Genomic DNA, 27,562 nt, shown 5'->3' with positions numbered 1-27,562 from the left:
AGCTAGGAGTGCTAGAGTACGTCTTTAATAGATGTTTTTAATTGAAGTATTCCCTTTGCATTGTCTGAGTGTAAGTGCTTAACAATTACTTGTGTGTGTGTTGTCTGTGTGTGCATGCATGAAGGTGGGTTGATCTTTGCAGTAAATGGGGACTCTCCGTATCACTCGGCTCCACTCAGAGGCTTCGTAATAAATTATTCAACCAAGGATATTTTGGATACTTTCAACCCAGAGAAAAAGGTAACCACAAACAAACACACATACACACAAACACTCTGTTTGTCACTCTTTCCTCTCTATACTATACTGAAACACTGGTGTGAGCTGTGTATGACTAAAGGCAGCAACTCATCAAGCCACTACTCACTCATCATTTTCTCTGCATGGATGGCATCAATCAAAGGTCCTCAGCTAGAATATTACCTCCATTATCCACCCAATGAAATGAGATGAGATGATATCATATGCCCATTTAACACAATCATTTCTATTCATATCAACACACAAAAAGCAAATATGATTTGAGTTAAGGTTAGATTTGAGTTAGTCATAAGAAAACAGGCAAACTGACCTAACAACAGGCAGGCTGGTGAACATGTGGAGAGGCTACACTGTGCCCAGAGCAGCCAAACACAGCTGCCGAGTCACAACAAGCACACATGGCTGCTTTTGTAACACACACACACACACACATACACACACACACGTTTATTCTGTCCCTGCTTACCTGAGAGTTGTGATTCAGTTTTTGTAGAAAAAAAGCTGGTGAGCAGGCATCGTCTGACATGTTAACCCCAGCACAAGTGTTCCTTTTTACATTCCCAGCCAGGGTGTGTTGAAGCTGTTCAGGTGGCGTGTGGTGGCCCAACACCTTACTAACATACTTTCTGTTGGTTTTTCCTTTAATTTCTCACCTCTCTGTATTATCGAAGTTGCACAACCATTCATTCACCCTGTCATCTCTATATCTCTTCTAAACTTGTCTTTCATTTCTTTATCCCAGTAACCAGTTTGTACCCATTTTTCAGTGTCTGTTCTTGTGTGGTTAAACTGTTCTAGGGGCATGCCTTTATTTGTAGTTTCCTTTGTAAGTACAATTGGTCATATTGGTCTCCTGTTTGCCCTTTTAAAGTTACTTGTCAATTGTTGGTAATTAGGTAATTGTTAATTCTTGTAATTGTAAGTTACAATACCTCTAGTTGTTTCAAATTAAGAGCCTTTTAGCATTTAATTTAGATGAGTTATCCAGAACAACAAGGTGAAGAAAATAGCAAGATTGTTTGTTGAATTTATTAGTGATGGAAATGTACATCATGCACATAACATGACAGCCACCTGGAGTTTATCCACCATTGTTTTTTTCTCCGGCCATTATTTGGGGACCAGCCTTTATTTGTTTGCATCTACCATAACCCCAGCCATTATTTGAGACCTGGCTTTTATTTGGTTTTTATTTTGAGGAAATGCGGTATTACATCCTGTCTCTGGTGGTCATCAAGAATTCACAGAACCTCTGTTAGATTCACACCTCTTGAAGCATGTGAGACTTTGGATGTGTCAGCTAAGTCTGGCTGCAGTTTCCAACGTCCCTATATGTTCATAGTGATTAATAATAATCCAAGAAATTCCAAGTGTTCATATACTGCATGACAGAGATTTTTAATGCAAACAAAGGTGGAATTTGACCTGAAGCTGAGCTGAAGTTTGCAAGTTTACCTCCAGTCTGAGCTGATATCGCTGATAGCCTACCTTCTGAACAGACATGTACTCTATCCAGGCCATTGTGATGAATTGGAAACCAGTCTTTGGGGATGGTGATGAATACTTTTTGCTGCCAAGTCTTTTGCATTATTTCCTTTTTTTTTTGCAGGAGTTTAAAATGCCTCATGACATCGTTGAAACCGGCGATGGCACCGTCTTTGTTGGGGATGCAGGCACTCAATTAGTCTACAAATTTACCACTGAGAGTAAGCTATGATAAATCTGCACTATTAAATGTTCTCATGTTCAGTTCCTTCTTAAATCCTGTGAGTACATTAAGCGAAATTCTGAATCACTGTTATCTCACAGATATTGGTGAGAATACAGAATCTTAATTGTTGTGGCTTTGCAGATGAATTATTAGGTGTTATTAACTTTTATCCACCGCTCCATTCAAAACTACATTTTCCTTCTTTATTTTCCAGAATTACATCGCTCTGTCAAGAAAGCTGGAATTGAGGTTCAAGAACTTGAAGGTGAGAATTGTTGAGTTTAACAATTTCATGCTGTATATTTCTGAAAATAATAGTGAAAGTTCTCACTTCTGCTGAGGGTCCAGCCAGTTGCTGCTGTTGTTGATATTCGCTGATTACAAAGCAGCACACACCGGCAGCATGTGACGCACATCAAAACAGCAGCAATTATGCAGTCCCCTGGCTTCTGTCCCCCATCTCTCTGTTTGGTGCATCCCTTTTGTGCTATGGGCATCAAATGATGCACCACATGTGTGATGTGTGTTGCACTACAGAGACTCACTGTGTTCCAGCAGTTCCAGACTTTGAAATTCACTGTTCGAGGTTCATTCAAATGAGACAGTGCAAAGCCGGTTGTTAGCACAGTATTGAAGATGTTGAATAGACGTCTCAGACCCAAACATAAACACCAGACCAAAACCTGTCACAGCATCAGCAGGGAGGAGTCAAGCCTCCTGGTTCAGATCTGCAGATTTGTCAGCTCTGCAGGGTCAGCATGTGCATGTTCTGAAATGTTCTTACTTTGATGATGCCTAGAAGTAGTATCCACAAATCTGAGTCACATAGCAGGTTGTTTCACAAATCTTACTGTTTTCTAGTATAACATCGACTACTTATTTCTGTTACTCCAGCATTATCATGAAATGTCGAAAGCCAGACGTCAAAGTGTTGTTATATTTGATGACAAAAAATAAAAATGTGCTTTTTATCTCTGGAGAACAACAGAGATAGTCTACTGACTGATGAAAATGGCACTACAAATGAGTTATTCTCTCAGTCTGGGCACACCTATTGTAATTAGGAATCATGGATTGCAAACCCATTTCTCTCTGTGTAGAAATGCAGATGTTTGTCCAAACTAAGGTGAGGCCGGAGCACAACATGACAAAGATAGCACCCATCCAAGAGAAGCAAACTTTGGCTGAACAGCCTCAACCACAGGAAGAGGCAGAAGAGAAGAAAAAGAGTGCGGCAAAGCCAAACAAGCAGCAGGGTGTACTCCCAGTGGTCGTCACCACCCTGCTGCTCATCCCTCTACTGTTGGTCATCTCCATAGGAGTCTTTATCTGCTGGAGGAAAAACAGTACGTATGACAATACGGCCATGGGGCAGTGTGCAGAGGTTCAAATGGTTTTGATACTGAAGAACACCAAAAAGAAGTAGAAATAAGGCACCTCACCTCTGACAATGAGGGAATTTTACTCAAATTTGGCTCCAACATTCGCATGAACTCAAGGATGAACTGATTTTGGTGGTCAAAGGTCACTGTGAGCTCCACCTCATTCTCATGAAGGTCATATCTCAGGAACACCTGGAGGGAGTTTCATTACATCTGGGACAAACATCCACTTGGACTCAAGGATAGATTATTTAAAATTTGGTGCTCAAAGGTCACTGTGACCACACACAACACATTTCTGACCACACCTCAAGAATACGCTAATTATGACAAAATTTCGCACAAACATCTCAGAGGATAAAATGATGACATGATAACAGCAGCATCCATATTTGAAGCACTGTAGTCCAACATAAGCTCATCGGTTCTGCTGATACTGATCTTCATGTGATGAAGCTCTCTATCAGTCCTCTGGACTCCTCTGGAAAAACATTCTCTAAGTGAAGACAGAATGTTTCTCACTGGAAATTACTCACTGGAATCATACATGTTAATATAGGGATAAATATTGAAAATACACTTAAAAACTTTTATCAAATTCCTTCAAAATCTTCGCTACATATATGAGTCTGACAGCATGGATGTAAACAGAAACTGACTGGTCGGTGGAAGCTTTCCGCCTTTATGCTTCTTCCAAATTCTAGTTATATTTCTTATGAGGTTATCCCTGTGAATTATCTTTACACCCTGAATTTGTCTTGTAGTCTGGGCTACATAAAGAAGTTAAGCCTAAACTGCACCGCTGAGTTATTAATGACAGACTTAAATGTATGTCTAGTGCCCAATTAGCTTTAATTCAGATCAAAGTAATATTGTCCAGCACCCCATGAGCAAAAGCTCCAGATTTTTCCAGGTCGTGTGCTTTTGCTGGTAATGTGTGTGTGTGTGTGTGTGTGTGTGTGTGTGTGTGTGTGTGTGTGTGTGTGTGTGTGTGTGTGTTGTGGGGATTAGTCTTCCTGAGAATGAATGTGAAATGCCAGTAGCATGCTATTTCACGAAGTTACTATTTAGGAAGAATCATTATCCTTGGTGTCGGCCATGAAACAGTTGAGGTTGATGTCACCAGAGGGGGCAAAACAACGACTTATTCAGAAGGCAGTCTATTAGCTGTCCTGGCCAAGTCAGTGTGGATGAGATTGTGGTAAAGGTTTCTCTAAAATCCCTGTTGGGGTGGATGAATTCTAAGAATATCTATAAGTGAAGACAGTTTTTACTTTAAATACTAAATGATTTCAAAAAGAAATTATTATATAATATATTCTATTATCATAGAATCCTGAAACGGTACTGCACTGCTCTTTGTTGTCTTTGTACTCTAGTATTTGTAAAGCTTTCAGCTAATTATTGTTGGGTATTGTTTTGCAGACCAATGTGAGGTGAAAACTGAACCCAGCTCTGTGGGAGGGATCTTGGGAAAAATAAGAGGTAAGTCATTTCTAAAATAGAACAAGTCACACCAACTGTATCCTGTCTTTGACCTCAGCATGGTTCTCATCACCCCCTCTCTTGTTTGGGACCTGATTCTCCTCATGTACACTCAAGTTAAACAACTTCCTTTTTCAAGGCAACAAATTTGGCACCATGGCAACCGTGTTGGATGAAAAATCACAAACTTTATTATTTAGCATCATCAAGGTCTTATGCCTTTGTCAGCCTGCTAGGAGTAATTTACAAAGTGTGTTTACAAAGTAGTTCAAATTGGTTCCAGATCGAGAAAATGCATTACAAATATTCCAACAATATTCCACACTGTTGCATGGCATGGTTGATTTTTTTTTTTTTTTTTTGATAATCAACATGTTGGTGACATGTTTTGTTTCCTCCTCTCTGGTGTTTCCGCTCTGGCCAGGTAAAGCAGTGGGCAGTCTGAACCTGGGGAACTTCTTTGCATCCCATAAGGGTTACAGTCGTCAGGGCTTTGACCAGCTGAGTACTGAAGGCAGTGACCCGGAGAGGAACGACGAGGACAGCAGTGACTCTGAGAACGAGGAGTACTCTGCCCTGCCGCCTCCTCAGTCCTCCTCTTAGACGCTCTGGGACCAGCCACCAACCTTCTGCTTACATTGCCGAGATGTGTTATTCATCGTGCGTAACTGTTGTGTTAGCTGCCAATCTTATTGTTTATATGTTTAAAAATATATTGTATATAACTATAATTTGGCAGAATGTTGACAATTTATTTAATCCTTATTTAATTTCCCCGTGGTCTTGGTACAGCCTTGACCCACACATATCACTTTAAGAGATTTGTTTGCCCCAAGTCAAAGTTGCATTGAGTGAAATGATTAGCACACTCCTGGTATCAGATTCAGCCTTGAAACAAGAACAAATCTGCCAACGGGCCAAGATGCTTCTGCTACTTCCAATTCTACTTGTTTCAAGGGTTTTCTTGAAATGAGGAACCCGTTGCTGGATATTTAGTTGAACTTCAAACTTCACTGAATGGCTCTTTTACGTGGGGTATTTCTATGACTGAAATGTGGTTAAAGTTGATGTTAATCAATTGTAATCAAAGCCACCTGTTTGAAAAGGGCTCTGCTTTCACGGTGCCGCTCTGACCAGCACAAGCAGTTTGGTAGTTTCCTGACCATGACATTCACTTTGCTGACCTGTTTGCACGGTGCAGAGGTGGGAGGAGAGAGTTTGATCCTCTAAAACCACCTCTGAACAACAATCTGCAGCCAATTTGTTGATTCTGTCAACAAACCAAAAGCTTGAAAAGACTGATGTTATACTCTCTACAACAAGTAAATGCATTTATATTAGCCTAAAAATAGCTTAATGTGGTAATAGCACCTTAAAATAACGTGACTGAATGTTGGTAAACCAATGATCTATATAATACATAGGGCTCATTTTTACAGTATGAAAGCCTTCAGTCCATTAAATCCCTGCAGCCATCCGAGGGCAGCAGGATATTAATGTTGATAAATCTGCAGCCTCTGATTGCTTTTGGTTGCTTTTCACCACTGATTATCAATGTTCAGATGCAGTTTTCTTCATGGTGGAATGGATATTGTATTAGAGTTGAAGACTGATGGTTGATTGCATAAGCTGTTCCACTATCTGCCTGTCTACATCTAGTTTTATCCTGTTCAATTTAGTCCCAGACCTGCCCAAGAACTGCTGCTTTGTGCTGGTCACTGTGCTGGCTCCATTAAAACAGGACCCTAGAGAAACCCAGAAAAACGCTGTTATCACCTGGCAAGTGGTTCTGTTTATTTCACTGTTCAGTGTTTTGGATTCTGCTGAGTCAGAACTGGACTTGAACACGTTTTTTTTCATGACATTTCAATATCTGAGGAGGAATTCAGTGAAGCAGAGTTAGTTACTGAAATCTTGTGATTTTAAAAATGAATAGTTTTAACAGCACTGATACAGTACAGTTTATTTTGAATGGAAAAGTGCATCCTTCCTTCCATAAGTCTTTTCCATGGAGTAAATCTACACACATCACATTATTTACGCATAACTTTTTGGTCCATGTTTCAGTTCAGTAACATTTCACTTGTCATTTTGTGCCTTTTTACATCTGTGTTTGCCTTTCTTTAGCACCTGCCATTACAGACATGATGAAACAGCTGCTGCTAGTAGAGCTTGTTCTATGTTGATTTCTCTTCCAAGTGAATGGAAAATGGATATTATTACAGATATATGTATATTAATGCATGTGTGTGTGTGAGAGAGAGAGAGAGTGAGTGAGTGAGCTAGTGTGTGTGCGTGTGTGTGTGTGTGTGTGTGTTTACAATTCCAATCGAACATTGCTCAACAGTGAAGTCTCAAGCACTGTAACGTTTACTGAATCAAACTCACTAACTTCAGACAGTGTAAAGAAGCAGGATGAATTGAGAAATGGTTGCTGTACATCTGACATGCTGGGACCTAAAGGCACCACGTCAGCCTGTTTGCAAGTGTGTAGCTCCTTACTTACAAATCAGATATACTTTCTATTGTTGCTCTCCATTTTCAGATGCATGCTGTGCTATCAAAACTTTCTTGAGCAGTGAACATTGTTGTTGTCCAGTAATGTGTTTGTGTGGAGTAATTTGAGTCATCTGCACTGCATTGCCTAATATTTTTTAACATAAATTAATTTGGCAGTTTCTTGATTACTTGATCGTCTCATCTAAAATTTCAAAAGATATATTGAAATAGCAGAGCACAGACGGAAATATTTAAACGTTTCGTCCAAACCCAAAGATGCTAATGACTAGCATAGATGAGAGCAAGGGAAATCTGGTGTCTGGTCACATCCAATGACCTCACTCACCATCTTGATCATATGCAGGAACCTTGAATCTTAAATGATAATGATCTTAAATAAAATAGCTGCAGAGTTTCATTTTGATTAAGTTGTGATCAATTCATCTGATTCAGCTTTATAATCCTGACAGTTATATGTTCTGTGCTGTACATATTTGATGTTCACTGAGATGAATTACAAGTCATATCATACGGAAACTAAAGGATGCCTGGAACAGAAGGAAGAACACATTAAAATGTCCAAAACACAGCAGCATCACAAAATGGTTAGCTGTCATTTAAAGTGTACAGTTTGTAACAAATGGGCTGAAACATGCAGAGTACGTGGTATGGCCCTTTAAATGTTTGTCTTCATTCCATCTGTCCTCCAGTGCGTCTCAGTGTCATGGGTCTGTATCAGGAGCATAATCCAGTTCTGTTCTTTTGTTAAGTGTGAATCAGTGTGTACGGGTATAACAGCCGTTGAACAATCCTTTACATCACTACCATGTACACACAATGTGAATACTGGATTAGACTCAGTGTCAGGAGCTACACAGTATAACAGCACTTGGGTCAGGATTTGGACCAAAAATGTTTATTGCATTTTTCTTTCTTCTTAACCACTAAGAAGAACAGTAAATGTTAGTCATTTAAAAAAAAAAAAAATCAAACATTCCTCAATTCATACTCGCTTGTTCTGTACCTACATCTTAGTACATTGCTTGAGATTTTACTCAAAAATTATTGATTGATCATGTTTGATTTGATCAGTTACTAATTTATGAGTAGAATGAATGGAAATCTGAGAATGTAGTAGGAAACGTGATCACTCAAACCTACAGCGATGCTCGTTGGTTGTCAATCAGAGTCCGTTATTCAGTGAAACCTGGTGGCAGCCATAAAGCACACGAGTAGCCTGGATAACAATGCAGCAATTAATGTCCGTCGATAAAAGCTAATTCACAGCACAAACCTCATAAACATACACAGACAGAGGTGGGATGAAGATGAAGAAGTATGCTCGTCCAGTCAGAATATTCAGTTTCATTCTGTATTCTCAGGTTTCATTTAATTTGCTCAATCTTCCATTCTCTGTTCTTTAATTCCATCCTCTATGCTCAGACCTTCATCAGATGTTTCTATTGCTGTCCATATCCTCAGTTTGTTGTAGAGCTTGAATGAATTATTTTTTTAATAGCATGCCATAGAAATTGCATTTCCGATGTTGCAGTCACACGTGGGCTGATATTTATTGTGACACACTGGTTTTGCTGCAAGAGTACTATTTTCAGTAACTATGTTATTTGTGTAATAAAGTGTCTGCAAAGCATCACTGTGTCATGGAGGTTGTGGAATTAGACCAGTCAAGCAGTCAGTTGGATGACTCATGATTTTTTTTTTTTTTTTTTTAATACAACAGCCTGTGGCATCAGTCTGTGAAGTGTTTTTATTAGAATGAGCCTTGAGAGTTCCCGACACTCTCAGCCAGTCAGTACATTGACTGTATGGCTGTTCAGTGGTCAGTGAGCTTTTTCAGATGACCTGTCTGACATCAGATCATTTGACTGGTTCTATTACTGTCACTTTTCATGCGAACAGGTGAGTGCAACAAAATGAATGCCTTCCACAAATGGCCAGTTAAGGCTGGTTCCAAAAGGCAATCCCCATAGACCCCACATTAAAATGCTCAATTTATTTGATGACAACTGCATGGAGTGAATTTTTATGTAACTCACTCATTTATATTAAGGCTTAAAGTTATGCATAATTATGGACAGCCGATAGGTTTCGGCAACAATTTGGCCTGTCTCAGCTCCACCCGTGCTCCACCTCTTTGCCCATTCTGGATTATGGCTGCAGCTACTGTCTCTGAGCTGCTATTCAAAGACCTATAGGGTGACGAACACAGAGAGTGTGTTCACTTTTTATGCAGTCTATGTTTTTATCTCCATGTTTAAATGATGTTTATATAATTGATGTTAAGCAAACCTGCTGAATGTGCCCTTGTGTGCATGAGACAAACAAAACAGGGACCCCCCTGTACAGTAAAGAAACTGCTCCACAGCAGTACTAGAGGTCAGATAAACCACAGGGTACATTTCATATATCAGCTCTTAAAAAATTGATTTGTTGAATACTTTTAAAATGTGTATCACATGCTTCCACTGTTTGCAAGACCTTTAAGGCCACATGCAGGGGCTGGTCCATTCGTTTTTCTCCAAGAAACAACACTGGACTCGACAAATTCATCCTCATTCATTTGAATGGAGTTAACCTGTCAGTACAGGAGGGCAGCCAACGCAGGGGGCTCCAGTAAAAAAGCGCAGGCTCGCCAGGTAAAAAAGTCAAACCAGACTGAACTTTTGCTGCAGTGCAACATCATCCAGCAAAGGTACTGCTGGGCCAGTCTAATATGAATGCACGTTCCTGGTAGATCGCTTTGGAAAGTGAACTTATTTCTTCTGTTTACCTCACAATAGTTTCTATGATAACTTTCCACAGTTGGGAAATCCTGTCTGTGAGTATTGCAAACCATTAATCTTTTAAATGTAATAATCTGTTACTCCACTCATGTTTCAATCTCACTAGTCTCACTGGAAGGCTACCTTCAACAGCACACCCCTCCATCATGCAGGGCTCTATTCAAAGTATTGCAACACAAATAGGAAAATATGTGAAAGTGAACTGGAATGGAATCTTTTTCCAAAGCTTCAGTGGAGAATTTTAGCAGAGAGATGGTCTTTTCATAATATTCGGCCATGCGTGCAGTAGAAAGACACAAACATTTTTGAAATTGGTACTACATGACCAGAGAAAACAGAGAAAAGGGGCTGACTGGTGACATACTGTGAGTTGGCTGGTACTTGGTTTTGGCTCATCTGGTTTAAAGCAATGACGGCCACAAACTATCTGCAAACTTTATTATTAGCCTGAACTTTGCTCACAGGTCAAGAACAGGTTGGATATTGACATCAGACAGGAGGAGACTGAAATGGTAATTATAGCATTGGCCCTAGGTAAATCCGAGGAGACGGCAGCCTTGGGATAGAATTTTATCAATATTTAAAAGATCTGATGTGCCGCCGTTGTTATTTAAAGAAATACAGGAAACTCAACTCAGCTTCATTTATACAACACTTCACACAGAACACATTTGATCCATAATGCTTTACAACACACACACACACACACACACACACACACACACACAGTAAAACAAAAACAAGGAAGCAAACACAAGAGAAGAAAAATTACAAGGATGATAGTAATACAACTATTACTACTAATAGTAAAAAAAATATATTATTATTATTATTATTATTATTATTATTATTATTATTATTATTATTATTATTATAGGAAAGGCACATGGTCACACACAGCTCATAATGACAGCTGAGGTCTACAGAGACTTCAGGGGAAAATGTGTTTTAAGATGACTCTTCAACCCTATAGCTGGCAGCCAGTGTAGAAGGCAAGAACAGGAGTAACGTGCTCCTTCTTTTTTGGCCTTGTTAAAACTCTTCCTGCTGCATTTTAAACTCATTGGAGACATGGTAAACAAGACTGAGCGACACCAAGATACAATGAATTCCAGTAGCCAAGGCTGGAGGATATGAAGGCATGGATGACTTTCTGTGGGCCAGGACAGAGAATTGATTCGAGTTTGAAGAAAAAGCCGATCTGCATGAAGCTTAATTTTACCACCCTGTTGATTTGCTTGTCAAACTTCAATCCTGAATCAAATATGACTGCAAGAGTTTTTATACATGATTTAACAGAGGGGTCCAGTGGGCCAAGATGGGGAGGAATGGTGTAGGTCAGATACTGTGGTCCAAATCCAAAACACTTCTGTTTCATTGTCATTGATCTGAAGAAGGTTTGCAGCCATCCAGGACTTGATGGGGGGGGGGGGTGTCATCCATATAACAGTGAATAGTTTTTTAGCAGAAGCACATAGATAAAGAAGAGGATTGGCTCAAGTACGGAACCTTGGAGAACACCACAGTCTCAAAAGCTGCAGTTAAATCTAGGAGGAAGAGGACAGAACAGTTGTCTGAGTCAACAGCTCGAAGGAGGTCATTAGTGAATTCAGTAATGCAGATTAAGCACTATGGAAAGCTCTGACACCAGACTGGAATCTTTCAAAAATACAGTTTTGAGTCAGGTAAAAAAAATATTGTTTCAATGCTTTTACGAAGGGGAGTTTGGAGATTGGTCTGTAATTATTGAGGACTGAAGGATCTGGATTCTTTACTGTAAAAGCGGCAAAAACAACTGCATGTTTGAAAGACTGGGGAACATGGCTGGTTTCCAGGGACCTATTGATAACTGGAACAATGCCTGGGCTAATGCTGCCAGTAACTTCTTTGAAGAGTTTACTTGGAATAATGCCGAGAGAACAGGTCAAGGTCTTCATGGAAGAGATAATATGATGAAGTTCTGGTAAAGTGATTGACGGAGGTGAAGGGAATTTGGAACTGCAGTGTTCTGGAGAGCATATTTACAGATATTATTTTTGTTAATCATATCAGAGTATTGAAAAGTATTGAGCCCTGGCATCTCTGACACCCGGCTGGGATTTATCCCGGTGGATCCCTCAGAATTTGAAATGAGATCTGCAATTTATTCTGCTTCCCTTCTGCATGCTCTCTTTATTTCTGTAGTATTGTTAACAAGCCATGGTGAGGCTAAATGCTTCTGTTTTGTAGTTGTGACCAGTGTGACAGACAGGGTGGCCCCACCGTTATTGTTAGAATGACAAACTCTGACAAAGGAGATGATAAAATCAATATTTGGCTTACGAGGTCTCTACCAGGAAGCAGAAGACAGGCAGGGTGCCATCTATCACAAAAGCCAAAAATTAAAAGATGAAAAAGGGCCCATCGAGATAATGGAGCACTTCAGGGTATTTTTCAACAGCAACCCCACCCCCGAGTGTGTGTAACCTGGGTTGATGAAAGTGAGAGCAGCCTGAAGTGGCTTCACTGAGAGGGGATGAAGTGATTTATCTGATCACTCGATGATGAAGAAGTTTAGATTTAGGGATAAACTTAAGCTGGACAGAGAAATGATTTGTCTGTTTGAAAGTTGAAATGAGACACTTAGCGGACAAAAGTTCGGTGTGTGTTTGACAGATTAGGATGTGATTTACAGGTAGAGCAGCTAAATGTGGATGTCACAGTCTATGACCTATGAGTGGTAGGGGATGAATTTAGCCAGACTGAAACCACATGTCTCTGTGATATAAACCAGATAAAGACTCAGCCTGATGAGAAGCTACCAGCTCTTAGCATGCTTCACTGTGACTGCAAGGTTCTGGTCAGACTCATCATGATGCATGCATGCATGGTGCTTCCTCTATCCCCATGACAACTGCAAGGAGATGAAGAGGGAGAGACCACACCTGGACATGGGCTAGATAAGTGATTATAAAACCATCAGCTGCACTGAATGAATCAATCTGTGCTCATGTTCATTTCTCCCATTGGAGTGAATAGACTGAGGACCTGCTGCAAGCATCCTACAGAAGTGGGCCAGATTAAGTGCACTGTCTTGTTTCTGAGCTGGCTCTACTGAAAAATCTAGATTTGAATCTGTCTTTTTTATCATACCTTCTTACAGAGTTTCACAGGACTGATGATGAACATGGGGATGTAGTGAAGGTCTTCCTCTGTGCACGGATCACCAAACATCAGGCTGCCCTCTGGGGGAGATGCATTATCACTCCTTGAATAATGGCACTCATGATTGGTTAGTTGCCTGTTGAATGTAATTGGTTTGAGAGAAAGAGAGTTCATTAATCGACTATGGACTTTAAAAACCTACATATTATGAACTAATTGGTGAACGTATACTGTGATTGGTCTTTAACCCTCACTTTATCTCTGTGTCTTTCTCCTTCTTTGTGTGGTGTTTCAACTTTTGTTCCGTGCTACACTGGGAAAAATAGGAGTAAAAACTACAAAAAAAAATTAAATGGACAAAAACTTTTGGACAGCAGAAAGCTCCAGAGAACTCTCAAAAAAACAATAAAAATTATATAAAATTATGACCATTTTAGCTGAAATGGTTCTGTCGATAGTGATTAGCATTTTAGCTGCTGGAGAGAGGAGGGTACCACCATTTCATGTCTTTAAAAGATTTAGAATGCCTAAATAACCAAAGAAATTAAGTTAAATACAATACACAATATTATTTGTGTTTTCCTTTTTATGTATGCCTTTACTGTGTAAATGAAAAACATTAGGCTTTTTGTCTGTAATAACTGAATGAATAGTTTTTCATTTTCAAATTTCAAACTGTTGACATTCAATCACAAATGTAACATAATGTAAGTGTCGTTGATGATAAGCTCCACCCATGCCCCTGTCCCCCCATCTGTGTTTGGACAGGTGATTGTTTTTCATTCTGACATGGTCAATGCATCTCCATCTCAAAAAAGTAACAAGTCCCTTGCACCCTGTCATGCAAACTAATTACAGTGCTTTGTATTCAGTGGTCTGTGCTTCCCTCTGCTGGACGACATCTCTTCACTTTGTTTTCTGTGTTGTGATTTCATTTTAATGTGGCACTCACTTAGTTTATTTGTTTTTCCTTAGTCATGTTTAACCTTCCATACAGGGGAACCATAGAGATAGTTAAATTGCTTTAAGGTCACATGAAATGGCATCATTACTTCCTTAATGAGAAGTATTTCTTTTGAAACTGAATGTTGGATTTTTAGGTAAAATCATGAATTGTTACAACTTGAGGTTTAGTTTTGTAGCTCTGAACATAAATGAGTATGAATGAATGAGTCTTGAAACATTAATTAGGAGCTACTGTGGTTCTTTGTGAATGCCTATATCAAGAGAAAATGCAGCAAACTCGGGTAAACATCCACCCATTAAAATGTACTGATAATCATTATTCCAGCATCAGAAAAATACAGCCATGTCATTGAAAATAAAAATAAAGAGTCATTAATGAAACTTGGATTATGCCAAAACATCTGCAGTACATCATAGCAAAATTAATAACTTCACAAGTACAGAGATCTGCACTTTAATTCATGTGATCAGAATCTGATCGCATGAATCTGAATTGTTTTAGGAATTTGTTAAGCAAAGACTGTAGTTCAAGAGTGGGTCAGCCATTGTCATCACTGTGCTATACCATACTGCCTGCGCCCTTTGTCACTGTTTGCACTCATGTGTTTTTTTCATGTGTTCAGTACTATATGATACATACTATTGCACATATATCTTACATATCTTTGTTACTATGTCTTAGTCTTTTTTATTTCTATTTATTTTATTCCTTATTTATTCCTTAGTTATCTATCTATCTATTGATTCTATCTCAATTGTCCTCATTTGCCGGTGGAAAATGGCTCCTGAATAAACAAGGTTCACATGACATCGCCAGTGGCTCATGAGATTAAACGTAATAAGCTGCTTTACGTTGAGAATAGAAACAATAAGAAGTGGAGCAGTCTGAGACTCACAGACAATGTAAACAGTGTGGAAAAGCAGCAGCTGCTCACAGACTGTCTGTCTGTCTGGCCTGCGTTCTTCATACCTGACTCTTTAAAGGTTTGATAGCACCCATCAGGACTGGACACCAAAAGGTAAATCAGCTGTTTATTTGGGTTTCTGAAGGCATGAGCAAAATAGCATCCACTTGGTCAATATGACACGTGGAGATCCATGTTTTTTAACATGGATTCCAATAACGTAGTAACTTGTAACTTTCTGATTTGTAAATTATTCAGAAAGCTTCTGATTTACTCTGTTTACAGCTTTTTCAAATTCAAATGTGTAATGTGCATTTCTCTTGTGCTTTGAAAACTGTCATTTCGTCATAAAATGTTTCCATCTAAATCTTATAAATATTGTTGTAATTATTTGACATGAGGATATTTTTCAGTTTCATCTATTTATAACCACTGTTCATTCAGACAGAATGGATCCTGTAGACTAGCTGCTTAATCAGGGATCTGTTCCATCTGCAGGTGTTTGAAGGACATGCCAACACAGCATGCCAATTCAGCTTTGAGCACAATGTGTGTTTGAAATGTATAGTTAGATATATGTAATGTATACCTTTGAATAACTTTCCTGTTTCTTTTTGATCAGTGCTGCTGAAATGCAGAGATAGAAGATGAGTGTCAAGCAAACTGACTCTTATTCCGGTTGATCTGAAGCACAGACAGTAAGTTTTCCTCCTTCCTTCATGTTCCTTTCCTTCTAGTGATTCACTGGTCACACAAAATTCCCTCAGTGTGCAGTCTGGTAGAGGTGTGTTGAAGTTTACATTGAACATATAAAGTTAAAGTTTATACTGGTGCTGTCTTTGACTTGTCTTGCAGTTCATGTGAGGCTGTGGTGGATTTAAGAATGAGCAAGAGGGGCAGGAGGAGGAACAGCAAGAGGAGAAAGAGCTCCAGCAGCAGTAAACGTGAGTTGGAGCTTTGGGTGGAGGGGAAGGTGAAGTGAGGTTAATCTTGTGCTTAGCTGAGTCACATTTTTCCCACACCCGCACTCAGTCTGCCTATATTTGGATTTCATCACCATGGGCACAAATGATGGGTACAGGTGGGAACGGACCAACCCCATGATAAACTGACATAGATCATCTCATGGTATCTTTAGTCCTGTTTCCAAACTCTAGTCTGAGTCTAAATATAGATGGAATTTAATGTCAGAGTGTTTGAAACATTCAAATCTAAATTCCTAAATATTCCCAAGATATAGCAGGTATCATGATTTCAATATATGTAACATAAGGTTTGTTGTTTTTGACTTTCAGAGAGCATTTCACCATACATCTTTCACAAGCAGAACAAAAGCAACAGCATCAGCTACAAAGATGATTTTGTTGAGAAGGGTGAAACAGACTGCCTGCGAAAGGAAAATGTTCTGTCAGGATCTGAAGATGAGGACAAATACAACAATGCTCCACCCAAGGAGAAAAAATTTAAACAGGATCATCATGTGAATTCATTTCCACACCAAAGGAGTGTTTATATGAAAACCACAGAGGACAAAGAGAAAGGAGTGAAGATAGTGACGTCGGTGTCTGTCAATGACATGGAGGATTCATCCCCAAAGATCATGTTTCAGCAGTCACACGAGTCCTTATCCGAAAACCCAACCAACTCATCAACACCAGTGACTAATATCATGAAAATTAACTGCTCTGGATCACATATGAAACTTGAAATTCAAGAAATTCTGCACCTCAATACTTCAGGCATCAAGACCACGTTTGTTTTCATGAACAAGGGGGACAGTGCTGAGACGTTCGGTAACAGCAAATGCGAGAAGACGTGGATTCCAAACAATGAGTCACCTGAACGGCTGTCACAAAATGTGACCAGTCACAACGCGAATCAAAACACAAATTACAGATTTACATTTGGCAGCATGAGGGAACAAACAGAGGCTCGCAGTGATTCCAAATCTGTCAGTCCAACAAACTGCTGCAATGATCACAAACAACAAACCTCTGCTGACTTTATGTTGGGAAATCATCCGCTGTTAAATATCCAACCTCAAGGGAAGAGGAAGCATTTTCACAATTGCTTCAGCACTGATCATTCGTGGGACATTCCTCCACCCCAGGAGTTTGCAGACATTACATATAACTCCTTAGAGGACCTGACACAGGACCTGGCTTCCTGTAGCATTGGTGCTTGTACAGAATTTCCGACACCTTACACGACCTATGAAGAAGAATCTAAACGCCCAGTTTCTGTAGAAGCAGTGGAAAGAGCAGATCTGTCACTTTCATTTGATCAGTTATCAGAATCTGACAACTATGAGCCCATGCTCATGAGACCATCCTTGTCTACTAATAGGTCCAGTTTCACCAAAGACTTCATCAACTATCAGAAGAGAAAGTCTTGGTTTAGAAACAACAGTATTGCCACTGTAGAACACAGAGCATGTCTGCTGCCAAAGAAAAGACGCCAAACGTTTCCTGGGATGTCGGGGCATCTTGGATTAATGCAAGAGGATCTCCTGCTGCCCTGCGGTGAATCTTTTTCCTCTATGATCATGTGCTCGCTTCCACTCCAAACTGAGGGGTCTGGAAATATCCACCAGGGCAATGACAGTTTGTCTGCATTTAGAAAAGGACATTATGATTCTTCACAAAGCAAAGGGAGTTCTAAACCTGTCTCAGAAAGCCATGATGGGAAGCAATCATTGCACCACCCATTCTATGCAACCAGCTCTGAGGATAATTCTGATGACATGTTCACTGTCATTGAACAATGTCAAAGACAAAGCAGCATCGGATACCATCGTAAAGATCTTCGACAACAAGACAAACATTTAAAACAGAGTGTTTGTAAGGACATGGATGGTCTGGACACTGATGACTGTGGATTTAAAGTTGATCAAAGTGAAGTAGCAGACAGTGGATTTGACCAGGAAATGGGGGAAGTAGAATATCACAGCCTAGAGCCCCTTACAGAGGAGCTCAGTCGAAGAGCCCTCGCTATACATGTCATCCCTCCATCCTGCAGTGGCTCAGAGGAACAAATGCTGCAGAGCCATCCTGGAAAAATCATCCAAAATAATCAAGTCCAAAGAGCAAGCCAAGAGGACTTAGTCTCAGTTCTACCAAAAAATAGTAAGTCCTCAGTCCTGACAGCACTCGAGCAAAGAGTCCTGCAGATGGATTCAACATCGTCACTGAGCAGCTGTATGGAAAATCAGATTAAAACAAAGGGGAACGTGTTCCCTTTGCAGGACATGAACGTTCATTCATTCAACACCAATGAAGTTTCAGAGGAGACTCAATCTGAACCCTTTGGTGAAAGCCCTCCTATGTCACTGATGATGGAGACAAATGGTCTGCACACAGGAGGAAGTGGAATAGAGGATTCAGACAAACCTGCAGTCACTGCATCATGTCCTGCCGAAGGCTCGACAGACACAGAAATCCACTCAAAAGAGCAGCTCAGTAAAACTGACAAGGCAGATAAACAGCTTGTATCCAGATGTAAGTTACAGTAATGTTTGTGAGATGCTTTCAAAAATGGAACTACTGAATATTTGTATAAAATTCACCTGTTCTGACTGTTTTTCATCATGTCCAGCTTCCTTAGATACCAAAGAGCATCTGAGGCCTGTGGTTCATAAAGACCCAGACAGCAGTAACTCTGACCACTGGGCTAAGAGGCGGAAGCTCTTCAAGGAAAGCAAGCAGTGGAGCTCTGCTGGAGGAAGCTCAATTACCAGTGACATCACAGAGGAATCAGGTAACCTTAGGGCTGAGACATATCATATCATCACGACACATTTGGTAAAATGTCTTGTGCCTCAGTTTGAAGGGCAAGTACAGAAAGTAACAGTAAACTGTTGTTACTTGGATGCTACCACCTGCTTGGGCAATGAGCTCATTAATTTTTGTGGTGGGGGTACTGTGGTGGATACAGAGTGATCATTCACACAGTAATGCAATGACAAAAAAAATCATTTTGCTCTGGCCCAATGCTTCGTCTGCTTTCTTGTCTCATGTTCTAGGAAGGAAGTTGGCAAATAAAGCAGAAATTAGCACAGGAGGCTGAATGCAGAATTTACAGATCTACATTTCATGTAGTGTAATGATAACAATAACATAATAGAACATAATAAGAATAACATCATATGCAGATAATTTGACAAAGCAGTCTGTTGAAGCATACTAACTTGAGACTACAGAAAAACCTTATGGATAATGGAGAATGTCTGAACTCCTACTAAGTAGGCTAACATGAAGAGACTGTGGAGAGGAGGAAAATCATCTCGTCTACAACAGAATCACCATACAAATAGGATTTTCATGTGTTTTTTTAAAGCAATGCAACAGCAAATCAGTGAGTAATTGGGTGACTTACCTCAATACATTTTGTGCACACTGCCCTCAGGGTGTCGAGGTGGAGCCTTATGCTGGCTGCACAGAACTCAGTCAAGGTTACTACGTTGGACCTGAAATGCAGAATTGTACTTTGATGCACTTCAATCATTTAGTGATGTGCACAGTCAGAGACTGTAGATAGAACATACCCAACAAGTGATAATGTGTCATTATGCACCTGATACGTACTGCACTGTATCATGTATTTGTGTATTTTTTGTCTAGTGTCAGAGGACGCCATGGACATGACAGTTATGGACAATGAAGACAGGGGCTTTTACACTGAGACTTTCCACTCTTCAGCATGGATTTACCAAGGAGACGATGCAGGCTCAGAGGCCATTCCTCCCAGCCTCAACACCAGAACTCGAGCTGTCTCAAGTAAGCCGGAGACTGTGATTTAGAAGTTCTTCAATGCAGAAGTAACACTTGTTTTAAGAAGTGCATACAATGTAATACTGAGTAAACTGATGCATACATATCTTCCTACACTGAATCAAACTTTCCTTTTCAGTTCGTGAGAGGACTGTCAAGATCAACAAAGGATCAGGAGAGTATCCTTGGGGCTTTCGAATACAGTTTTCTAAACCCATTGTGGTTACAGAGGTTGACACAAGTAAGTGAACCCCTGACTCATCAAGGTGTTGTTGTCTCTGAGTCACTTAAAGATTTAGTTTTTCTGAGTCACTCCTCTGTAAAATTAGATCAGACGTATTCAGACCTCCATGTCACAGTCTGTCTACATTGTACTGCATCGTTAGCGAACATTATCTACACTAACAAATGCAGCAGTGCAGCAATTGTGAATTCAGTAGATAAGTTTTTGGTTCTGTTCATGCAGCCTCCCTACTTTTTACTCACCTGCCCCACTGAAAGCACAATTTGAATAATATTTAAACCAAATGCAGCCCAGTGGTGGGTGTATGCCAGTGTGAAGCCTGGGAGAGACCTTCAAACAAAAAGCTATCTATCAAAAGAAATCAGGCCAACAATTGTGGATACAGTAGTGTAAAGCAAACACCTGTGGGCAGGATATGGGGTAGTAAAGAACATTTTATCCATATCATATGCTGTTCAAGGCCAACTGGTCATCCCAGCATGCATTGGGAAAGAGCTGGGCTGCACAGCCTTGATGGGTTGCCGTGTAACCTGACTAACACATGTAGACAGACATATTTATTCACACGTGGCTCATGTAGAGTTTCCAATTCACCATGTCACTGTGGAGTCTGGGAGGAAAGGCACACAGAGACAGATAAGATGTAAACTCCACATGGAGAGGCCCTATCTCACCCATAGGTTTGAACCCAATGGCTGGATGTTGCCAGGCAACCAGGGGAGACTATATGTTCACTAAGGATTATGTCTGTTTGTCTGTCAGGTTAGTTTAATTTGTTTTGGTACACTATATTGCCAAAAGTATTGGCTCACCTGCCTTGATTCGCATATGAACTTAAGTGACATCCCATTCTTAATCCATAGGGTTCAATATGATGTCGGTCCACCCTTTGCCCTGTGAAGGTCTTTGTGTTTGCTCTGTAAGCTATTCTTTTTTTCTGTTGTTTCAGATGGGGCTGCTGAGGAAGCAGGGTTGATAGTGGGAGACTATGTCTTAGCTGTCAATGGAACCGATGTCACCAGCATTCCTCATTCTGAGGCTGCCGATTTGGCCAGGCAAGGTATGCTGTCTCCAGTCATGATAATAAGATAAGATAAGATAAGATAAGACAAGACAGTATTGTTCCACTTGTTACAACAGCAAGAAGAAAAAGGAGAGGTAGAACAAGCAGAGCAAATAAGCAAGATGCTATGTACATTATATTCAAAAGCATATAAAAATATTGCCTTGAGAAGAATGGCTCACTTTCACAGTGGATTCTGCACGTAAGTGAATAAAATACAGTGTCTGGGTATAACTAATGATTGCAATTATGCCATGCACTGATGGCCTTGACCCACAGAGCACTCTAAGTCTACCAGAATGCTTGGTTAAGGTTAGGGATACGTAGCAGGTCTGAGGTGACGTATCTACTGGAGGATTTTTAATAATGTTTTCAATGAAGTTGGTGTTTTTGACAATTTTATGTGTTTGAGTATAAAATCAAATACTTAAATGGTTGCTGATTAAAACTGAATGTTATTGATATTGTAGGTCCAGATCTTCTAACATTGACCATTGGGTCAGACATTGCTCGTGGTCCTAATACCCCCAGACCAGCATGTCGAGGTTATCTTCACAAGCGTACCCAATCTGGTCTGATTAAAGGCTGGAGGAAGAGGTGGTTCATACTCACTCATGACTGCTACCTTTACTACCACAGACACAAACGGGTGAGCAGTTGTCTTCATTATGTATCGTATTTTCCGAAAAATTCAACAAGTGTCTGTCTGACATTATTTCCTGTTCATTACAGGATGAGGGCAAGAGGAGGGCTTTGTCAGCAGTGAAGCTGGAGGGGGCTGAGGTGGGTCCAGATATTTCCCTGGGAAAACCCTTTGTGTTCAAGTGCCGTCCTCAGGCTGGAAACCGAGTGTACTTCTTCTGTGCCACTTCCAACCAGGAGATGAAAAGGTACAGTACAGAAAAACTTCTTTCCATGTATGTGTTTTTAATGTGTATTTTCAATTTACACAAATAGCTGAATGGAAATTGAATTTAAAAAACCTGAAAAATAACCCATCTGTAAATATTTCGGGAACATTTTTATGCTTGGCTAAAGGAAAGCTGGTATTTTAAATCAAGCCCGAGGGTGCACTTTTGGATGCACATCATGCTTAAGCCGTATCCTTGTGATTTTAGGTGGCTGGAAGCTATGGAGAAAGCTATTCATCCCATCACACAGGTGACATTTCAGCCTGTATTCTTACATATGTAGATTACAGTAGCAGACACTATGTTATTATCACACCTCCAGTTGTTCATTCTGTATATAAAGTCCACCATCAGCATTACTTGTACTTATACCTGCACTATACTGTATATTTATACTTATACCTGCAACTGCCTACTCTAACTGCTGCACAGGCTGATACTGTAGAAAAATAACTGTATTCATTTCACAATACATACGGTACATATTTTAGTGTATTTATATGTCTCTATGTATATGTACATTATTCTACACTTTTCTTGTTTTTTTTGCACTACTAGTTAGAAGTTAAAGTGCATGTCATTGTCGCAGTACTTGAATTCTTAAAAATGCATATTGCTTTGACTGAAATATTTACTGCAGAGGTGGATTAGAAAGAACGTGTCAGGCTGTTGCTCACACTGTCTTATCGTCTGTCATATTTAGCCCTCAGGCTAACACTAATCTTCTCAATTAACTCTCGTGTTTCAGAACCACGTGTGGGTGGATGTCACCAGACACAACTCTAATCTGCCCCCGCTGGCTGTGAAAAACCCAGAGTGTCTTGGATTGCTGCATAAAATGGACAGAAACAAGGACGTGTGGGTGCAGCACTACTGCATTCTGAAGGATGGTTGCCTCTCCTTGTACAGCAGTATCCGTGCCACCCATGCACATGGTACGGATATATGTTGAGTTTCAAATGCTGACAAGCAACGTGATTCTTTGTGGGTGTGCAGAATCAAAAATAAGACTATGAGATGGATGAGTATTCTGTTTTGATATTCTAACAAAGCAAATCTAATATGATAACCAGCTCCCCCCAATGATCTCTGCTAGCACTGAAACTTATGTGTTGTGATAGTCACTGTGTGGTGTGTTTTCCTGCCCTGTAAAATCAAACATATTTACTGTCTACTCACTGGTTTATTGCAGTGCTTGTAGCTTTTTTGTGATATATGTATGGTCCAGGCACAGTAACAAGTATAAAGAATATGAAGAGGCATTAAAACTGCAGATAAAATTAGAAAAAAAAAAAAAAAAAAAAGATAATGATTTGCAACTCTTAAATATGTGGTGAATTAGTTTTTTTTTAAAAGCTGTATCAATTAATTGGGGCAACAAAACAAACTGAAAACACAACTCACCTTCTAAAGTTGTTACAGCTGGTCACTAACTGTGTCAGTCTGCTGTTTGATGCTGGGTTTATCACAGGTTTTCCAACAAGCTGTGTACAGCTGCTGGAAACAATGACAGCAGAGTCTGTGTGCCGGAAACTCAAACAATGGATGAAAGGAGGCTGAAATGTTCTGTAGAGCTGAGAGGAACTGCAGAGTTGCTGATAACTCTCTGTGGGGTCAGCAACACCCTTCGTATTGTACATAGTCATCTGATTCATTGACAATATATAAATGTTGATTACTGCAGCTGTAATGCAACACAAACCCAAGGCCAGTGGGCCTCTCTGCTGTGAGCAATGGTGAACATGTTTTTAATGGTTAATCAATTAATCATTTAGTGTATAAAATGTTAAAAAGTTCTGATAAAGGCTCATCATACTTTCCCAGAGCCCAAAGTGATGCATTCCAATTTTGTCCAACCAATAGTCCAAAAACTTAATTTTCAATCATAAATGAAAAGCAGCAAATCCTATCATGTAAGAAGCTGGATCCAGGAAATATTTGACATTTCTTCTTAAAAAATGACTGAGACGATTATACTCAATTAGCAAAACAGCTGGTGATTAATTTTCTTTTGACTGACTAAACAATTAATCTGGCAATCATTGCAGCTCTAATCACCTATGCCTCAGAGAACTCAGCCATCTTTAATGAAATCCATTAAAATAACCCCTCAGATATCAGATACCCAAACACTGAACATTAAATTGAACATTAAGTTTTGTAAACGTAGAAATATGACAGCTTCACCAGATTTTTTTTTCTCTTTTATATTGTTTATTTGTAACATGTAAAACATGTTCTCTATAAAAAGATCTTTATTTATAATAATACTGAGTGCACCTGCTATACACCTGTATCATATCAATCTTTATCACGTCTCTTTTTCCTCACCTGTTTTTATCTGACCACTATTGTCTCTCAGCCAAGTCTTCACTGAACTTCCATAATGATGACTTTGATGAAGGAAATATGAAATTCATTAAAACTAAATGAATGAACTGAAATTAAATGACTGTTAAAGATCAATAAACATTATGATCTGTGTCTTCAGGTGGGATCTACCTTCAGGGCTACACAGTGCGAGAGCAGCCCTATGGATCAAAGAAATCCACCATAGAGCTGAAACCTCCATCTGATGAGTTCAAGACTTTCTACTTCTGTGCCGAAAATCCGAATGAGAATAAACGGTGAGGAGCTGGTTCTCATTCAGGAGCTAGTCTACTACCTCAGTTTTTAAGATCTTGTGACAGATGAGCAGACTTGCAAGGTTTTTTCTACGCATTTCCATTTTTCTAACAAAACAAGCCAGTCATGAGCTCATAAGTCATGAGCTCATGAATTATCTGAAGGTCAGTGGTTCTGTCTTTGGCCATGGCAGTCCACATGTCTGCAAGTATCCTTGGGCAAGATACTGAACCCCAAATTGCTCCCAATGCTGTGCCATTAGTGTGCGAGTGTGTATGAGTGGTTAACGCTCGTTACGAGGAGGTGGCTTAGCCAGCACTGTACGAATGTGTGTGTGAATGCAGGCTTGTGTTGTAAAAGTGCTTTGAGTGGTCGTCAGACTAGCGCAATATAAACACAGTCTATTTACCATTTACTTTGTTGTGGTTCTTGATTATTCTTTCATCATTTAATTTATTAATCTACCTCCACAGTGAAGTCCTCTGATACACTGTTTTTCCATTGGCTCAGTATATTCCACTACAGCCCGCGTCATCTGCGCTGTGACGTGCTGAGCTCTGGTCACACATGTTTAGACTGGGCCCTCATGGCACGTCCTTAGTGATGGTCCTTAGATGCTGGGCCACCAATCCATCATGATCTTGCACTAAAGTGATTGGCTCAAAACATCTGTCTGTGCAGGTGACAAGAGAGAAAGCTCTGTTCACATTTTTTGAGGAAACATTTGCAGTGAACATTTTTGCAAAATCACAAAATGTTCACACTTAACAAATCTGCATTCTCTTCCTCTGGGAATTAAAGCATGGTTGATGTTGGTATGTTTCTACTTAGGTACTCAAAGTACAAGCTTTTCTGACTTCTCCCACAAAATTTCTGAAAAACAATTGAATTAAAGCTTAACCTGAGACACTGGCTATACATCATCTACACAAAAGAAAAAAACTGATTTATATAAATATCATAAGCTCTTGATGTGTGAAGAGGTAGAACTGTGGAAGACATTCAGAGCAGATGTTGTCATGTTCTTTCTGATGTCCTTCACAGATGGATCACAGCTATCAAAGCTTCAATAAAGAAATGGCTGCCTTTACATCAGGCCCTTCAGGACTACATGAATCGACCACCGGAGGAGACCAGAATGTGAGACAGTGTCCTGACAGCAGCCTGACTAACCCTGTGGATCACGGGACGGACCTCCTGTTTGCAGATACTGCCCCGTGTTCCCTGTGCTGCCAGTTTGTCATAGAGGATCATTTCACTCAGGAAAAACCTGCTGTTAGTAAGAATTAGGTCACAGTTTGCAGTTCCCTCATATGTACAGCTCAAGGGTGAAACCGTAAACTGCAAATGTGTAAATGTAATTGTGAGGAGCAAGAACAAAAACTGAAAGTCACTGCGTTTGTTTTGGACTTCATTTCACTTTCAGTTTTCTCACATTGTTTTCTTTTCCCTTTTGTCATAATTTTCCGGCACATTTGTACATGTATCTACGACCTAATAACCGAAAATAATGTACCACTGTTTCTTCTTCTATTCCAGTTTTTTCTTTTATAAGTTCACTTTTTCTGCATTCTTATCTCCTTCAGCAACACCTACTAGCACTTTACCTCGACAGTCAGAAGGTCCTGGACTGTTTGGGACATTTGGATTGTGCCATAAGGCTTTTAAAACAGAAATTCGTGAAAGTACTTCTGATGGGTGTGTAAGAGGCTTTACTGTGTTCACTGTGCTGCATGGATTTTAATATGTAACCAAAGAAAATTAGATTTAGAGAATTCCTTAAAATTATTCTGAGATTGAAACTAACAATGACAATATCGAGGATGTGGATTACATCAACTCGTTGACTTGTTGCCCTCTAACCAGTACTTATGTTGGTCTTTTTGTGTGTTATTGTGTGTTGGGAATTTTCTTTAGAGGGATTTCAGTTTGTGGTATGAAATACTGGCATTTCTGTGCTTTTATACTGATTCTATATAACTGTGTTTTTCTGCTACACTGTAAAAACTTTAAATGTGATCTAATGCTTTTGATACTGCTTTTACTCATTGCATAACAGATAGTAATGCATCAGTGTGTTAGCCAAATACATTCTGCAATCAAATCCTGAGTCTTTGTCTGCTGCTCCATTGCCAGAACTGCTACCAGAGCAAACAAGACAGTTGTATATATGAGCAAAGTAACATTGATTGAAAGACAAAGTTAACAATACAATTCACACCTGCCCACGTGTGCAGTAAGAGCGTTCATTGGTCGTTGTGATCATTTGTATTGTTCATACTGGCTGTGAAGAGATCCCTTCCAAAAGTGATTCCAACGTAAATGATAGTGGACAAAATCTGCAGAAATCTATGCAAACTTGCAATTAATTCTCCAGCAAAAGCTAATCTGACATTTCAGCAGTGAGAGATCAGGTGGGTAGCTTCCAAATAACCATTGTTTAAATGTCCCTCTTTGTGTTACTGTCCCTCCATCGCAGCACAACAAGGAAAGAGAAATTTCACTTCAAAAAGACTGTGGATCACTTGATGTGATTAAGCCATAGTGCTGAAGCCTCATTCTATATTAAGCTGAACTTCAGGACACATTTTAGGCCAATACAGACTACAGGTTTAGTCTCCCATCACTCACATTAGAATTGTGTTGAAAGTGATCATCAAGAATTATAACAAGGACCAATAATTCTGTTAGTGTATACATGAGCATGTTAGTATTTTTTTAAGGATAGACCTGACAATGTGGACCTATCCTTCAAGCCAGTGCTTTAAATGTAAAAAGGAGTGTATGTTTTAT

The 27,562-nt window shown here is 39.7% G+C and overlaps 2 protein-coding genes across 5 annotated transcripts in view; both read left to right on the top strand.

Annotated features, from left to right (window-relative positions):
- pam (peptidylglycine alpha-amidating monooxygenase) overlaps window positions 1-8,989 on the top strand; it is a 31,944-nt gene extending 22,955 nt beyond the window's left edge. For all 4 annotated transcript variants that reach the window (XM_076757559.1, XM_076757557.1, XM_076757560.1 and 1 more), the window contains 6 exons: window positions 125-240; window positions 1,871-1,967; window positions 2,187-2,237; window positions 3,073-3,318; window positions 4,780-4,839; window positions 5,264-8,989. In XM_076757559.1, the coding sequence (XP_076613674.1) occupies window positions 125-240; window positions 1,871-1,967; window positions 2,187-2,237; window positions 3,073-3,318; window positions 4,780-4,839; window positions 5,264-5,442 (749 nt within the window). In that variant the 3' untranslated portion in view covers window positions 5,443-8,989. The remainder of the gene's footprint in view (window positions 1-124; window positions 241-1,870; window positions 1,968-2,186; window positions 2,238-3,072; window positions 3,319-4,779; window positions 4,840-5,263) is intronic.
- Window positions 8,990-15,160: 6,171 nt separating this feature from the next.
- On the top strand, window positions 15,161-27,016 carry pdzph1 (PDZ and pleckstrin homology domains 1). The gene is made up of 14 exons (XM_076759004.1): window positions 15,161-15,271; window positions 15,780-15,855; window positions 16,013-16,101; window positions 16,453-18,654; window positions 18,752-18,913; window positions 19,777-19,932; window positions 20,066-20,167; window positions 21,120-21,230; window positions 21,704-21,882; window positions 21,966-22,123; window positions 22,352-22,394; window positions 22,893-23,079; window positions 24,636-24,771; window positions 25,814-27,016. Exons 3-14 carry the CDS (start codon window positions 16,041-16,043, stop codon window positions 25,911-25,913), a joined length of 3,597 nt encoding a protein of 1,198 aa, XP_076615119.1. The 5' UTR covers window positions 15,161-15,271; window positions 15,780-15,855; window positions 16,013-16,040; the 3' UTR covers window positions 25,914-27,016.
- The last annotated feature ends 546 nt before the right edge of the window (window positions 27,017-27,562 follow it).

This window comes from Chaetodon auriga, chromosome 19, assembly GCF_051107435.1.
Source record: "Chaetodon auriga isolate fChaAug3 chromosome 19, fChaAug3.hap1, whole genome shotgun sequence".
Lineage (NCBI taxonomy): Eukaryota > Metazoa > Chordata > Actinopteri > Chaetodontiformes > Chaetodontidae > Chaetodon > Chaetodon auriga.
This window is presented reverse-complemented; position numbering and strand designations above follow the sequence as displayed.

Bases quoted from the DNA above. Each gene is read 5' to 3' on its own strand.
- pdzph1 (XM_076759004.1), top strand. From the start codon at position 16,041: ATGAGCAAGAGGGGCAGGAGGAGGAACAGCAAGAGGAGAAAGAGCTCC. The intron at 16,102-16,452 runs GTGAGTTGGAGC...TTTGACTTTCAG, and splicing joins GAGCTCCAGCAGCAGTAAAC to AGAGCATTTCACCATACATC. The intron at 21,231-21,703 runs GTATGCTGTCTC...TTGATATTGTAG, and splicing joins TGCCGATTTGGCCAGGCAAG to GTCCAGATCTTCTAACATTG.